We start from the raw sequence: 16,346 nt of genomic DNA, 5'->3' as shown, positions 1-16,346 counted from the left end.
CTTTTTTTTATGCAATTTATTAATGAATGCCGCGCAATGTCTAAATTAATTAGGCAACATTTGTATACCGCGGACAATAAAAAAACGGACATAAATTACGAGAGGATTCAATTTATTATAGAAATCGGCATTTCTGATATTGTCGTCGCAGATTATGCAAATGTTGCTCGGATTTTGGCGCAGCAGGTTTTTTCAATCGAAAAATGTAGGGCAATTGCAACAGTCGAGACTTGCTTTATAAGGTTCATTGCCACATCTCGAGTTACACGCCTTTCCGCATAGTTTCTTGTATTATTATCCAGACAATATCGACGTAATAAATCGCATATACAGTGTGACCAAAAAAGAAAATCCAAATATCAAAAAACTCAAAATTCAAAATGTTTCCCTGGTCGAATTTTGAGTAATTCATCGAGCTTGGAAACTACAATCTTCATTTTTGCACTTGATGGGAAACAGCAAAATTCAAATTTCAAAAATTCAAAAAACAAGACGATTCCATTTTCTTTTTAAATTGAGTGAAAGCATTTTGTTTTTTTTTTAGTTCATTTTGAGTAATCCGAGCTTGCAAATAACAATTTTCATTTTTGCATGTGGGAAACAGCAAAATTCAAATTTCAAAAATTCAAAAAGCAAGACAATTCTAATTTTTTTGAAATTGAGTGAAAGCATTTTGTTTTTTTGAGTAAATTTTGAAAAATCCGAGCTTGCAAATTACAATTTTCATTTTTGAATTTGGAAAACAGCAAAATTTCAATTTGGTTGGGGGAGGGGGTATTCCGTACCCCCCAGTGGTTTAGTGGTTCCCCTTCCTCAAAAACGATTAGTGTTATACGATAATATATATACCCATCAGGAAAAAAGGATACGACTGCCCTTTCCAAAAACGCAGTACCGGGGGGTCTGGGGAGGGGGGGGGGTATGGAATACCCCCCATCAAACGAAGATGGGATTACCTTTTCTAAAAAATTACCATGAAAGCGATAGGAGTAAAATAAATGGAATTTTCGAGTTCTATTTTGTCGAGAGCACCCTCTAATGGCTGGGGGGGAATTCCATACCCCCCAGACCCACCGGTGGTTTGCCCTTCCTCAAAAACGTTTAGTGTTCTACGATAATTTTTGAGAAAATGCCATCCAACTTAATACCCCGATCCTGTGAACGATGAAATATCCATCTGGAAAAAAGGATACGACTACCATTTCCCAAAAATGTAGTACCGGGGGGTCTGGAATACCCCCCAGCAAACGAAGATGGGATTACCTTTGCTAAAAAAATTACCATGAAAGCGATAGGGGTAAAAAAATGGAAATTTCGAGTTCTATTTTGTCGAGGGCACGCTCTAATGGCTGGGGGGGGGGGTATTCCATACCCCCCAAACTCCCCGGTGGTTTGCCCTTCCTCAAAAACGTGTAGTGTTCTACGATAATTTTTGAGAAAGTGCCATCCAACTTACCACCCCGATCCTGTGAAGTATGAAATACCCAAAGGATACAACTTTAATGTGGGCCAGACGGCCACTGAATTTCGCTACCTTAAGGGGGGGGGGCACGAATTATTTCCTGAGATGCGGTTTTTTGAAAGTAAAACGTAACTTTTTGCATACGATAACCAATTGGTCTCAGATTCTACATACGCATGCCTTTAATGGTGCCAAGTAAAACATTTGAAAATTGGGGGAGGGGGGCGTAAACACGCGTTCTGCCCTTCATGATATTATAATGAAATGTCTCATCGAAATAAATTGGTTTGTCAAAGTATAACCTTCCCGCGCGACTCTTTTTCGTCGAGATCTTCTTTCTTTCTGAGCTCATATCAAATGGGGAGGGGGGGGGGGAGGGGAACTGGTTTTATCCTTCATGGTACTCTAATGAAAGGTCTCAATGAAAGGAATTAATTTCTACTAACCATTGTCCTCCTCCTCGACCCCTTATCGATATATTCCCAGAACGGATTGTCTGGAAGCAATTGGTGATAGCAAAACGAATATCTCGAAAACGGTTTATCGGAGGAAAGTACTCTCAAAGGCAAAATGAATCGACTAGACGAAGCATATCGATTGGTGAAGTCGAAGCAAACACCTTCACAACAAAGTGTCTCGTTTGAAACTGCGTAATGACATTTGGTTTTCCTGTTCGAATGTTGAGTCATTCGAGATTGTAAATTTAAATTTTTGCATTCGATATCCAAATATAATTTGCTTAATTATAATTTTAATATTTCTCTGATAAGTCTCGGTCTATAATTATAGGCACTAAAACCTGTTTGCATTCGATAAATACGATTAAAAACGTTGAGAAGATGATATTAAGCAGTAAACATTGCAGATTATAAATTAATTATTCGGATTTTAATTTGGAGAAAGGTTAACGAAATCGATTGATTACTCATCACTCACCATTCATTGCCAACCGAACATTAATGCGATAAATGCAAGATTGTGTAATAGGAGGCTGAGTAATTTTTCTCAAAAGCATAGTCTCCTAGTAAGACCTCTCCAGAACTAATTGTACTAGGACCTAGATCCTGACAGACATTTTCTAACCAATTGATCTCTGATGATTCAAACTTCTGTTTTCCTATTTATCGTATCAGGATCGCAGACTTGCAATAACCTTCGCCCGAATTGCGTTTGTTTGATACAAAATTGCAGTAAAAGTCATTGGGGAAAAACATAATCAGACCTACTATACCTGTTCTCCTGATACAAATTTCAGAAATTAAAATTCCTTATTTCTGTGCTCCTGATGTTTTTATAACATATTGGTATTAGCAGACTATGAATGTTAGTGTCCTATGCCTTTCGCATTCATTCTGTAAGAAAAGTTGCTATCAGGAGAACAGTTTTTTTAGGGAATTTCCTGCTCCTGTTATAATATTCGGCGGCGATTACAGTAATAGCGTTAATAAACGGGAAATAGATTCGAATCGAAACAATTTGGGAGAAAGTAGAACATATTCAGGCAGTGACAGAGTCGAAAATTCACAAAACAGTGCTAAAACATAATAATTCCGTTAGAATTATTCAATCCGTATATGGAATTAACTCGAAAATTAATGACACGGCCCCAAGCGATTCTGAGAACTCGTTAGATAAGATCTGTCTCTCAACGCAATTTTAGAAATTTCATTCAAGAATGCCATGTCGCAACACATTAGCGTAAACGTGCGATTTTTTGTGTTGTTTAATAGTTACAGATATCTGTCCACGGTCATTATATAACTTTTGCGCCCACCCGAATACCGATTTGACAATTAATTTCCACTTCTATGCTCCTGATCTAAGAGATTTGGAGCCACAAGAATGCAAACTGTCGCTACTGTAGTTATAAGGATGGAAGATATGCAAATTGTTGGTGCATCTGTGCTCCTGATACATTTGGAAGGATTTGCGTTCGGGCAGGATCGCATAAATCTACAAGTCTAGGTGGAAGATTTAAAGCTCATTAATTTATTGCCAAGGCCAAAGCATTTATGTTAATGTATTTTAATGTAAATATTCCAAATGTTATTGCTATAATTAAATCTAGCGTTGTTTACCAACCCATTATTATAGCATATAGTAGCCTCTTACGACAGGCAGTGCGTACGATGAGGAAAAATCAGGAATGCCTTTCGCACTGATCAATGCGCTATGTCAATAGAAGAAAAAATATAGCTATAAACAAAAGAAATTCTACAATTTGCAATTAGTTTCAACGTAAATATCATGTCGTAAAAAAACATAAATAATTATTCATAGAAGGTATGGTTATTGAGTAATTTTTCAATGGTTTGCGACATTATAATCGATTATTTATAAACGTTATAATGCATTTTAGATGATTGATTTATTAATTTATGCAAATAAGAGCGTAGAACAAGATACTATGGAAATTTGTCGACCTATTATTGTAAACAAATTCTTCTTCTTCAAAATCGTTAACATTCCCCAAGGGGATAGCTGCTTACCATACAAGAATGTGTTCAGACTGTGAAGATAAGCAGCTGCACATCAATGCCAAGCGAACCGACGGCGAGTTAGGCACACATTCTATCCCCCTGATACAATTTATCTAGATCTTGAGGAAGAAGAATACAATTTTTGAAAAAGTGGGTTTACGGTCTGGAACTTTTTTCAGTAAAAATCAAGGAAGAAAGAGGAATTAGGGAAGAATGTGAAGATATTGATAGCGTTCGTTCGTATCTTTAAGTAAAAAGAGCGAAGATCTCGAGGAAGAAGAATGAAATCGGGAGTGTGTTTACGGTTTGGGACTTTTTTCAGTAAAAATCAAGGAAGAAAGAGGAATTAGGGAAGAATGTGAAGATATTGATAGCGTTCGTTCGCATCTTTAAGTAAAAAGAGCGAAGATCTCGAGGAAGAAGAATGGAATCGGGAGCGAGTTTACGGTTTGGGACTTTTTTCGGTAAAAATCAAGGAAGAAATAGGAATCAGGGAAGAATGTAAAGATATTGATAGCGTTCGTTCGCATCTGTAAGTAAAAAGAGCGAAGATCTTCAGGAAGAAGGATGAAATCGGAAGTGCGTTTACGGTTTGGGACTTTTTACTGTAAAAATCAAGGAAGAAATAGGAATTAGGGAAGAATGTGAAGATATCTCGTATATATACTTTAAGCAAAGAGTGAAGATCTTCACGATCACAATTGCATTTAAAAAAAGTGAGGTTGTTGGCTCTAAGGGTTTGATTCCTTGACCTTAGCGTCCGCCCTTGACTTGCAAACAAACAACCATGCAATTTCCCAACCACCAAACTAAAAAATAAACGTATTGTGATACGATTATTGCATTTCCAAAATTGTGTACACAACTTCAACAAACAAATGCACCCTTTTCCCACGTGGCATGTCAAAAATTGTGAAAGCATCACTCCCCTCCCCAATCAAATCAAAAGGGTTCAAAAGGTCACCGATTACACACAATTTTTATACAGCTTGACTCCGTTTCGATGGATCATTTGAAAAACCAGTGACGTTTTCTTCAAATTGAAGAAATGTTTGGCCAGTACAATTTACAGCGTAAGTGATTTTTTTCTGTTGTGCCTTGACCTACCTCGGCTTCTGCTTATTAAACTTGTAAAGTTCGCAATTTTTAACGAAACGCAGTCGTTGACGGAATAAACGGGGCGATTAAAAAATTGCGTCGCGACGTGCGTCAGTTCTCCCCCGTCTAACTTTCCAGTTCGCTAATTAAAAGTCGCCTTTTACTTGCCTTTTGCAATTGCGGGATGATATATTACAATTTTGTACTGATTCAGGTCGCGATTATGAAAGTGAGTTGAAAAAATGCGGTAGACTTCTGCTTCTTGTACTCTTTGATAAGTACCACCTTTCGTTTTGTTTGCGAGGTTCGGCGAGAGGGGAGGAATTTATGCCGAATTCGCCTCCGGCAACGATTTTCAAAAAGAAGAATGGGGGACCCAAAATTGAGTCGGTCTTTTGACTCATTTTAGTACCGAATGAACCAGGACAAACAACACTCTCTCAATATCTAACGAGATAAGAAAAATTCGACTCGGGTAAAAGTCAAAAAGGAGGATGTTCAACTTTGGATTCCCAAAAGGCTAATCAGAGGTACCAAAAATTAATCCACCTGCCCTCACCGTCGCCCAATTTTAATGCCGAATGGACCAGGACGAACGCTCTCTAAAAATCGAACGAGATAAGCAGAATTCAACCCGAAAAAAATTCAAAAAGGAGGATGTTCAACTTTGGATTCCAAAAAGGCTAATCAGAGGTACCAAAAATTAGTCCACCTGCCCTCGCCATCGCCCAATTTTAATGCCGAACGGACCAAGACGAACGCCCTCTAAAAATCTAACGAGATAGAGAATTCGACACGGGAAAACGTCAAAGTCACTGTGGATTCCAAAAAGGCTAAATCAGAGGTACCAAAAATCAGTAGATCTCTCCGCCTCGTCGTATAATTTTAATGCCGAATGAACCAGGACGAAAACTGAGAGAGACCCACGGGAATCAGATATTTATTGACATGCATCACGGCTGATTTTGTTTTAAATCACACGATCGGGATCGCAGAAATTCAAGGGCGTTTTATGTTCTCCTGATACGAATTGTGGTAGCAGGCACATAGAGATGCAAGACACATGCATTCTCACAAATTGCGCAACCCAAATTTAGATTTATGTGCAGAAAAGTGCTGTATCAAGGCCACAAACACGCAAGAAAACGCTGGATCAGGATCGCACAGGAGCAAGGAGATGAAACCCCTTGGCGCCCTATTTTCCCCTGATACAAGTTTTCTTCCCGCATTATGTACTTTTTTAAGAATAACTGTAGTATTAGAATCACAGGAAACGCGAGGAAGTATAAAATTCACCTCCTCCCTGCGCCTTACTTTCTACTGACAAATTTTCTTCACTCATTGTTATTTTTTTAAGAAAAACGGTGCTATTAGGATCACATGAGACGGAAGGAGGTATAAAATTCACTTCCTCGCGCATTATGTTCTTGTGATACATATTTCTCTGTGAGAAAGGGCTGGATCAGGACCGAACAGATGCAAAGATATCAAAATTTATTAACACATGCTTTCTGGCGCCCCATTTTCTCCTGATAAAAATTTTGAAAACGTTCTTATTTAAAAAAAAACGGTTGTATTAGGATCACAGGAGACGCATGGAGGTGTCAAATTCACCTTCTCTCACCCCTGATATGTACTTTTCTTTGAGAAAACAATGTATCAGGATCACACAGGAACAAAGAGATGAAAATTTACTGACAGACACCTTCGGGCGCCCTATTTTCCAATGATACAAATTTTCTTCGCGCATTTAGTTCTTTTTTTTAAAGAAAAACGGTTGTATTAGGATCGCAGGAGACGCAAGGGGGTGTACAATTTACCTCCTCTCACATTATTTTCCCCTGATATATTTCCCTTTGAGAACACAATGTATCAGGATCACAGAAGAGCAAGGCGATGAACATTTATTGACAGACACGTTCTGGCGCTCTAGTTTCTCCCGATAGAAATTTTCTTGGCGCATTATGTTCTTTTTTTAAGCAAAACTGTTGTATTCGGATCACACCTCCTCTCAACATTATGAACCTCTGATATTCATTTCTCTTTGAAAAAACGCTGTATCAGGATCACACAGGAGTAAGGTCAAAATTAATTGACAGATACCTTCCCGCGCCTTATTTTCTACTCACATTAAGTTCTCAAAACATCAAACTTCAAAAATAACTATAGTATTAGGATCGCATGAGAAGCAAAGTGTAAAATTCACCTACTCTCACATTAGGCTCCCCTGATACATGTATTTCCCTTTGACAAAACAATGTATCAGGACCACAAGCGAGCAAAGAAATGAAAATTTATTGACTGACACTTACTGGTGCTCTATTTTCCCGTGGTAGAAATTTTCTTGGCGCATTATGTTCTTTTTTTAAGAAAAACGGTTGTATTAGGATCACAGGAGACGCGAGGAAGTATCAAATGCACCTCCTCTCTGCGCCTTATTTTCTACTGACACAAATTTTCTTCACGCATTGTTATATTTTAAGAAAAACGGTGCTATTAGGATCACATGAGACGGAAGGAGGTGTAAAATTCACTTCCTCGCGCATTATGTTCGTCTAATACATATTTCTCTTAAAAAAACACTGCATCAGGATCACACAGACGCAAAAAGATCAAAATTTATTGACAGACGCTTTCTGGCGCCCCACTTTTTCCTGATACAAATTTTCTTTACGAATTATGTTCTTATTTTAGGAAAAACGGTTGTTAGGATTACAGGAGACGCAAGGGGGTGCCAAATTCATCTCTTCGTACATCATGTTCCTGTGAAAAAAAATGTATCAGGGCCGCACAGGCGCAAGGAGATGAAAATTTATTGACTGATTCCGGCGCCCTATTTTCTCCTGATAACATTTTTTTTCACACATTATGCTCGTATTTTAAGAAAAACATAGGTATTCGGATCATAGGAGATGCAAGGTGTAAAATTCACCTCCTCGCAACATTATGAGCCTCTGATATACATTTCTCTTTGAAAAACGCTGTATTAGGGTCACACGGGAGCAAGGAGGTCAAAATTAATTGACAGACACCTTCCCGCGCCTTATTTTCTACTGGCATTAAGTTCTCAAGACTCAAGACTTTAAAAATAACTATAGTATTAGGATCGCATGAGAAGGAAAGTGTAAAATTTACCTCTTCACACATTAGGTTCCCCTTATATATGTATTTCCCTTTAAGAAAACAATGTATCAGGATCACACAGGAGTAAGGAGACGAACATTTATTAACATTTTCTCCTGATAGAAATTTTCCTCGCGCATTATATTTTTTAAAGAAAGCTGTGATACTAGCACCGCAGGAGACTCAAGGAGGTGTAAAATTCCCCTCCTCTCACATTATGTTCCCCTGATATGTATCTTTCCTTGAGAAAACAATGTATCAGGAGAGGGGCAAAGAGATGAACATTTATTGGCACTTTCCCCTGATAGAAATTTTATTCTTTTTTTGAGACAAACGGTTGTATTAGGATCACAAGAGACACAAGGAGGTGTAAAATTCACGTTCTTTTATACATTATGTTCCCCTGATACATATTTTTCTTTAAGAAAGTGCTGCATCAGGATCACGCATGAGCAAGGAGATGTAAAAATCGTTCAATTCCACGAAACCTTCAAAAAACAAAAGAAATACCGGAAACATTAGAAGCTTTTAAATTGTAAAAACCGTAGGAGCAAGGAGACTCTGTAAAAGTAGATGTGGCAATCAAGAAATTTGGGAAATTTTTTGAGACTCTCAATGTCCATGGCAAAGGTCAATCTGGCCATCGACATCGCCGATTATCACCTACGTCCATCGAAAATTACCTGGCGGTCGAATCGCATCCGTCCCGACGCGGTTTTTCCCCAAAAAAGCAGAAGGTGGGGGCAAATCCGTTGGGAACGACCGGATTGGCCGAGTGAAAGTTACAAATATTTTTGAAGTGGACATAAATGAAAATATCGCACGTTGAGGAAGTTTAAATCGCGCGCGTTTGTTCTCTGGTGCAAGTTGATCATTATATAGTTCGGTGCGAGAGTGTAGTGGTCATGAAGGATATAGTGACCAATTGGAATAAGTTACTGGGACGCTCCTACTCGGCGGTGAACAGAAGTGATTGCCCTACCCCCAAATCCCCTAGGAACGTCGCCCTAAATATCGTCCATGGAAGATTTAAGCGTAAGTCCATCCGCCGGGGGGGTAAAGCGGCGGCAATTAATTTGTTTTTAATCTAAAAACAATCGCCTTTTGTGAAAGTAAAAAAAACAAACGTAATTGCGCTTCCAGGTATTCTAACGTTGGCATTTTTCGGACTCGTCACCTTCGGATCGGGAATTCTGATTCTGCTCGTGCAGCCCTACGATCTCCTCTTCAAATTCGTAAGTCGCGCGCGCGCCCTTTTTGGGGCCATTTTAATATCGAGCGCGTTGTTGCAGAAAAACGTCCTCAGCGATGGAGGCGAAATCTTCGAGCTTTGGCGGAAGCCGCCCGTCGACCTCTACCTCAGGGTGTTCCTCTTCAACGTCACCAACAGGGACGCGTTCCTGAACGGCGAGGAGAAGCTGAAGGTCCAAGAAGTAGGGCCCTACGTTTACAGGTACGTCCGTGACAGGCCTTGCTTATTTTGCAAACTGATTTTGTTTGTTTAAACTATTCGCACGTGCCTAAAACCGTCCTTCTGTTTACCTACGCTCGCGCTTTTCTAGTAATCTAACTCTTTTCAAGGGAAATCATGTCACATGAGGAGGTCAGATTTAACACCAATGGGACAATGTCGACGATACCGCAGCACCCACTCGTTTGGGTCCCCGAAATGTCAGAGGGTAACCGTGAGGATGACCGCCTGGTGTTGCCAAACATCGCGCTCCTGGTAAGCATTCGATAAATAATTAATCACGAAATTGCGTAACTCCCAAATTTTCCGAAAAGTGGCACATCCGATTGAGTAAAATTGAACTTGAGACCAAACATGCAGTAGGTTGGCCGATTGTATAACTTATTATTTAAATAGTGCGACACACTTTCACCCCCCGCGGCTCGCCGACAATATTTATAACAAAAATTTCAAACCCATCCGCCGTTACGCAATGTTTCTCGTTTCAGAGCATCGCCCAGGTCGTCTCGACGGAATCTTTCGTCACCCGTCTCGGTCTGAACATCGTGATCAGACAGACAGACACGCAACCCCTGGTCGAGATGACGGCGAGGGAGTTCATGTTCGGATACGAGAGCACGATAATGTCGCTCGGATATCAGTTCTTGCCCAGTTGGATTTCGTTCGAAAAGTTGGGGTTAATCGACAGGGTAAGTCTTACATAATTAACGACGCAAATTTTTCTGTGCTCCTGATATAAGTATTTTTGGGCGCAGATGTTCATGTTCCCCTAATATAATTAAAAGACAGCATTTATTTCCCTTCTGGGCTAATATAATTATTTTTCAAAAAGTGATTCATATGCTCCTGATAATAGAACTCATTTAAAGCGATCTTAGCAAAAAGAAAATTACTCGAGTATTTTTGCAGAAGAATATAAGAGGTTGCCTGCACTTACGTACGATTTGGTATCTCCTGGGCTCTTAATATAATCCCTTTTCAAAAAGCGATTCATATGCTCCTGATAGATTACATGTAAAGGCAATAGCCCAAGTATTTCCACAGGAGAATAAGAGGCTACCTGTTAACTTACGTACAATTTGGTGCCCTGTTGGCCTCCTAATATAATTAATTTTCGAAAAGAGATTCATATACTCCTGACGGAATTAATTTAATGCGATTTTTAGTCAAGAGAAAATAACCCGAGCACTTTTGCAGAAGAATAAAAGATCGCTTGTTAACTTACGTACAATTTGGCGCCCTTCTGGGCTCCTACTATAATTACTATTCAAAAAGTGATTCATATGCTCCTGATAGAATCAATTTAAAGCGATTTTCGGCAAACAGAAAATAACCCGAGTATTTTTGCAGGAGATAAGAAGCTACCTGTTAACTTACGTACAATTTGGAGCCCTTCTGTGCCCACTTTTCAAAAGGTGATCCATATGCTCCTGATAGAATTAATTAAAAGCGATTTTTGGTAAAAAGAAAATAACCCGAGTGCTTTCGCAGGAGAATATGAAGCTACCTGTCAATTTACGTACAATTTGGTAACCTTTTGGGCTCCTAATAAAATTACTTCTCGAAAAGGGATTCATATACTCCTAATAGAATCAATTTAAAGCGTTTTTTGGTAAAGAAAAAAAAACTGAGTACTTTCGCAGGATAATAAGAGATCGCTTGTTAACTTACGTACAATATGGTGCCCTTATGAGTTCCTAATACAATTATTTTTCGAAAAGTAGTTCATACGGTCCTGATAGACTTAATTTAAAGCGATTTTTGTAAAAAAAAAAAACAAATAACCCGAGTATTTTTGTAGGAGATAAAAAGCTACCTGTTTACTTACGTACAATTTGGTGCTCTTCTGTGCTCCTAACGTAATTACTTTTCAAAAAGTGATCCATATGCTCCTGATAGAAATAATTAAAAGCGATTTTTGGTAAAAAGAATATAATCTAAGTATTTTCGCAGGCGAATAAGAGGCTACCTGTTAACTTACGTACAATTTTGTGCCCTTTTGGGCTCCTAATACTATTACTTTTCGAAAAGGGACTTATATACTCCTGATAGAATCAATTTAAAGCGATTTTTGGTAAATAACGAGTACTTTCGCAGGAGAATAAGAGATCGCTTGTTAACTTACGTACAATTTTGTGCACTTTTGGGCTCCTAATACAATTACTTTTCGAAAAGGGATTCATATACTCCTGATAGAATTAATTTAAGGCGATTTTTGGTAAAGAGAAAATAACCTGAGTACTTTCGCAGGAGAATAAGAGATCGCTTTGTTAACTTAGGTACAATTTGGTGCCCTTCTGGGCTCCTAATACAATTATTTTTCAAGAAGTAGTTCATACGGCCCTGATAAGACTTAATTTAAAGCGATATTTGTAAAAAAAACAAATAACCGGAGTATTTTTGGAAGAGATAAAAAGCTACCTGTTAACTTACGTACAATTTAGTGGCCTTCTGTGCTCCTAATGTAATTACTTTTCAAAAAATGATCCATATGCTCCTGATAGAATTAATTAATAGCGATTTTTGGTAAAAAGAAAATAATCTGAGTATCTTCGCAGGCGAATAAGAGGCTACCTGTTAATATACGTACAATTTGTTGCCCTTTTGGCCTCCTAATTTAATTAATTTTCGAAAAGGGATTCATATACTCCTGGCGGAATTAGTTTAATGCGATTTTTAGTCAAGAGAAAATAACCCGAGTACTTTCGCAGGAAAATAAAAGGTTGCTTGTTAACTTACGTACAATTTGGCGCCCTTCTGGGCTCCTACGATCATTACTATTCAAAAAGTGATTCATATGCTCCTGATAGAATCAATTTAAAGCGATTTTCGGCAAACAGAAAATAACCCGAGTATTTTTGCAGGAGATAAGAAGCTACCTGTTAACTTACGTGCAATTTGGAGCCCTTCTGGCCTCCTAATTTAATTAATTTTCGAAAAGGGATTCATATACTCCTGACGGAATTAATTTAATGCGATTTTTAGTCAAGAGAAAATAACCCGAGTACTTTCGCAGGAGAATAAAAGGTCGCTTGTTAACTTACGTACAATTTGGCGCCCTTCTGGGCTCCTACTATAATTACTATTCAAAAAGTGATTCATATGCTCCTGATAGAATCAATTTAAAGCGATTTTCGGCAAACAGAAAATAACCCCAGTATTTTTGCAGGAGATAAGAAGCTACCTGTTAACTTACGTACAATTTGGAGCCGTTCTGTGCTCCTAATATTATTACTTTTCAAAAGGTGATCCATATGCTCCTGATAGAATTAATTAAAAGCGATTTTTAGTAAAAACCCGAGTGCTTTCGCAGGAGAATATGAAGCTACCTGTCAATTTACGTACAATTTGGTAACCCTAATAAAATTACTTCTCGAAAAGGGATTCATATACTCCTGATAGAATCAATTGAAAGCGATTTTTGGTAAAGAAAAAAAAACCGAGTACTTTCGCAGGAGAATAAGAGATCGCTTGTTAACTTACGTATAATATGGTGCCCTTATGAGCTCCTAATACAATTATTTTTCGAAAAGTAGTTCATACGGTCCTGATAGACTTAATATAAAGCGATTTTTGTAAAAAAAAAAACAAATAACCCGGGTATTTTTGCAGGAGATAAAAAGCTACCTGTTAACTTACGTACAATTTGGTGCCCTTCTGTGCTCCTAACGTAATTACTTTTCAAAAAGTGATCCATATGCTCTTGAAAGAATTAATTAAAAGCGATTTTTGGTAAAAAGAAAATAAGAGACTACCTGTTAACATACGGACAATGTGGCGCCCTTATGGGCTTCTAGTATAAATCTTTATCAAAAAGTGATTCATACGCTCCTGATAGAATCAATTTAAAGCGATATAATTAATTGAGAGCAATGTTTTGCTACCAGAATAGTAGCGAGAGGAGAATATAAAGAACTTGTGACCCTAATACAATTATTTTGAGCAAGGAGGATTCATGTTCGCCTGATAAAAATTAATTTGTTAATTTATTGCCAGGAGAATAGTGAAAGTTGTACCACTGTCGATTAGGTGGCAGCTTCTTGTACATCAAAATTATTTTTAGCAAAGAAAATTCATGTTTTCCTGGTATAATTTATCTAGAACGATTGGTACAAGGAGAATAGCGTTTAAACAATAAGTAAGTGTAGGAAGAGAGGAGCTGTTCGTGAATTTATTTAGAACTTCTAACCATTCTGTGCTCTTAATACAATATTTTCAGCAAAGGATTCCTGTTCTCCTCATATAATTAGTTTGGAACGATGGTTAGGGTTATATTACTATTTTCGTTTAGGTAGCAGGAGAACATATGAATAGTTTGAATCATTTATTATCAGAACAGAAATGAGAGATAACTTTCATAGTTTGCGCTGTACCTATATAAAAAACGGTTAATATAAGAGTGTTACTGGTACCAAAACTAGATAATTAACACATATCTCGTATGTTTTCCTGTTCCTGTACCAGGAACTCAGAAGTAAAAGTGCCTTTTTGTGCCTTTCAGATGTACGACTTTGAAGGTGACTACGAAACGATTTTCACAGGCGAGGGTGACACAATAAATTCAGGGCTTTTGGACACTTACTGCGGCTCAACCAAGATACCACAGTGGGAAGGTCACTGCGGTAACATCCACAAAGCGGCAGATGGCACCAAATTTCGAGGCAACATTAAAGAGAACGACACCTTGCTATTTTTCCGAAAGAGTATGTGCCGCGCCTACAACTTGGTAATACCTACCCCAAAATCTCAATATCCGTAAATACAATTTTTGATTAGGTACCAGTAAACAAGACCACAATTGCGGGCCTAGACGGTAACGTGTACCATTTCGAGACCAACTCGCACGACAACGGACTAAACCGATCGGAGAACTCCTGCTTCTGCAAGCGAACCCCTTGCATGCCCGCGGGACTGCTGGACGTGCACGGCTGCTACTACGGTTTTCCGATCGCCACCAGCTTCCCGCACTTCCTGGACGCCGACCCCAAAGTGCGAGAAAGCGTCGAAGGTACCAACCCCGACCACGACAAGCACCACACCTACTTCGTAATCGAGCCGGTACGTAATCCAATCTAGCAGCTCACCCCCGCACTAATCTACTATTGACAGAAATCCGGCTTGCCCCTCGAAATAGCCGCCCGCTTCCAAATCAACATGGTCTTCGGCGACCTAGAGTCGATGGCGCACGTCGAGCAATTCTCCAACATGATCCTCCCGCTGCTCTGGACCGAAAACGTAAGTCGCGCGAGCGCACCACGTCGACGACGCTAACCATTAAACTCGCAGCGCCTCTACGGCCTCCCGGACACGCTCCAGTCCCGCTTCCGCCTGTACCTCAACGTCGCACCCGTCGTCGAAGTCGCCACCATGTACGTCTCGTTCGTGCTCGGCACCCTCCTCCTCTCGTTCGCCTGCTGGCAGTACACGAAGAAGATCAGGACGATGACCCGCCCCAAAACCACGTGGATCGACGAGTACGTCGAGGAGGACGTCATCGGAAACGGTCGCGTTTACAACGCGCTCACGCGAGCGTCGCTAAGCGACAAGGAGCTGAAGACTTACTACGGCAGCCTGATCACGCCCCTCAATCAGCAGATCGACGGCGACCATAAGGGCGACGAGGAAGACGTCTAGTCGAAGATGTGCCAGAAAAGCGCCTGTGATTGTGAATGTCTGTGATACGGTGGCGGAGGCATTTGCTCAAATTATTATTAATTTATTATTAGTCTAAGCGGTTTATTTAATAAAGATTCTTACATCGAGTTTGATTCCTCCTGTATCATAAGAAGCACTAAATGATTTGTCCCCTTACTTTCCTTAAAAAAGAATAATATTGTAGCGAATATTCTAGAAATCACGGAGGCGCGATGAGAGATGACCATATAAGATCTTCGAATTCAGTTTCGTGATAGTTCAAATTTCAACGCGGAAGTAATAAATAGTTCGTGCAGTTATAAATTGTGTAATAATATTCTAACTGTTATAAATCAATTGATATAAATTTATTGTTAATAAATAAACTCCATAATTAAATTTATGTTACCTACAATATCAATTTGTGACTAAAAGCCACAATAGACGATAATAAATTACATGTATTTTCTGTCAATGTGCAAATTTTAGGGTGTATTGTTTTCCTGTAATTTTACATGAATACCCCCTAGCCAGCAGAGTGTGCCCTCAGAAAAGTAGAACCTGATCATTCTTTATTTTTCTCCTATCACTTCCATGGTAGGTAGTGTTTGGGAAAAAGTAATCGCATTTAGGTCTTCTGGGGGGCGTTCCATACCCCCCAGAACTAAGTTTTTGAGAAAGGACCGTCGGTTTACTTTAGTCGCCCAAATATATATACAATATTGTACTGAACTTCATTTTATATCATGCTCCGCGTCACAATTTTAATAAGAATGACAGATGTCCTTGGAATGGACAATGATTTGTTTCACTTTATCTACCCTTACAGTTAAAAAGACATAGCCAACTTATTCAAACCGACTAAAATGTCAATTTAAAAACATCTGCTATAAAGAAAATTGTTCTGTAGGTGACAGTGACACTTGAAGTGCATTTGAAGGTAACGACATCAGTTATTGCATGAAATATTGAGGGTAGAACAAGAAAAAACATATAGTCCAGTTATATTCCCATAGTACAAAAAAAACTGCACTGGGAATAGGGATAACACAAGAGGGAATATTTAAATTTCATTATT

General features: G+C 38.9%; 2 protein-coding genes across 3 annotated transcripts in view; one reads left to right on the top strand and one right to left on the bottom strand.

Annotated features, from left to right (window-relative positions):
• Positions 1-16,346, bottom strand: part of LOC116161654 — a 41,545-nt gene that overhangs the window by 24,906 nt on the left and 293 nt on the right. The window lies entirely within an intron of this gene.
• LOC116161657 (scavenger receptor class B member 1-like) lies at positions 4,902-15,397 on the top strand. Of its 2 annotated transcripts, XM_031475087.1 has the most exons (10): positions 4,951-5,015; positions 8,593-9,198; positions 9,307-9,398; positions 9,456-9,616; positions 9,745-9,889; positions 10,123-10,323; positions 14,136-14,360; positions 14,411-14,692; positions 14,744-14,869; positions 14,921-15,397. In XM_031475087.1, exons 2-10 carry the CDS (start codon positions 9,069-9,071, stop codon positions 15,266-15,268), a joined length of 1,710 nt encoding a protein of 569 aa, XP_031330947.1. In that variant the 5' UTR covers positions 4,951-5,015; positions 8,593-9,068; the 3' UTR covers positions 15,269-15,397. The 2 variants fall into 2 exon arrangements, with proteins under 2 accessions (XP_031330948.1, XP_031330947.1); XM_031475088.1 differs by lacking the exon at positions 8,593-9,198 and having other exon boundaries at positions 4,902-5,015.

This window comes from Photinus pyralis, unplaced genomic scaffold, assembly GCF_008802855.1.
Source record: "Photinus pyralis isolate 1611_PpyrPB1 unplaced genomic scaffold, Ppyr1.3 Ppyr1.4_LG10, whole genome shotgun sequence".
NCBI classification, from domain to species: Eukaryota; Metazoa; Arthropoda; class Insecta; order Coleoptera; family Lampyridae; genus Photinus; species Photinus pyralis.
Note: the sequence above shows the minus strand (reverse complement) of the source record. Positions and strands in the feature narration are given on the sequence as shown.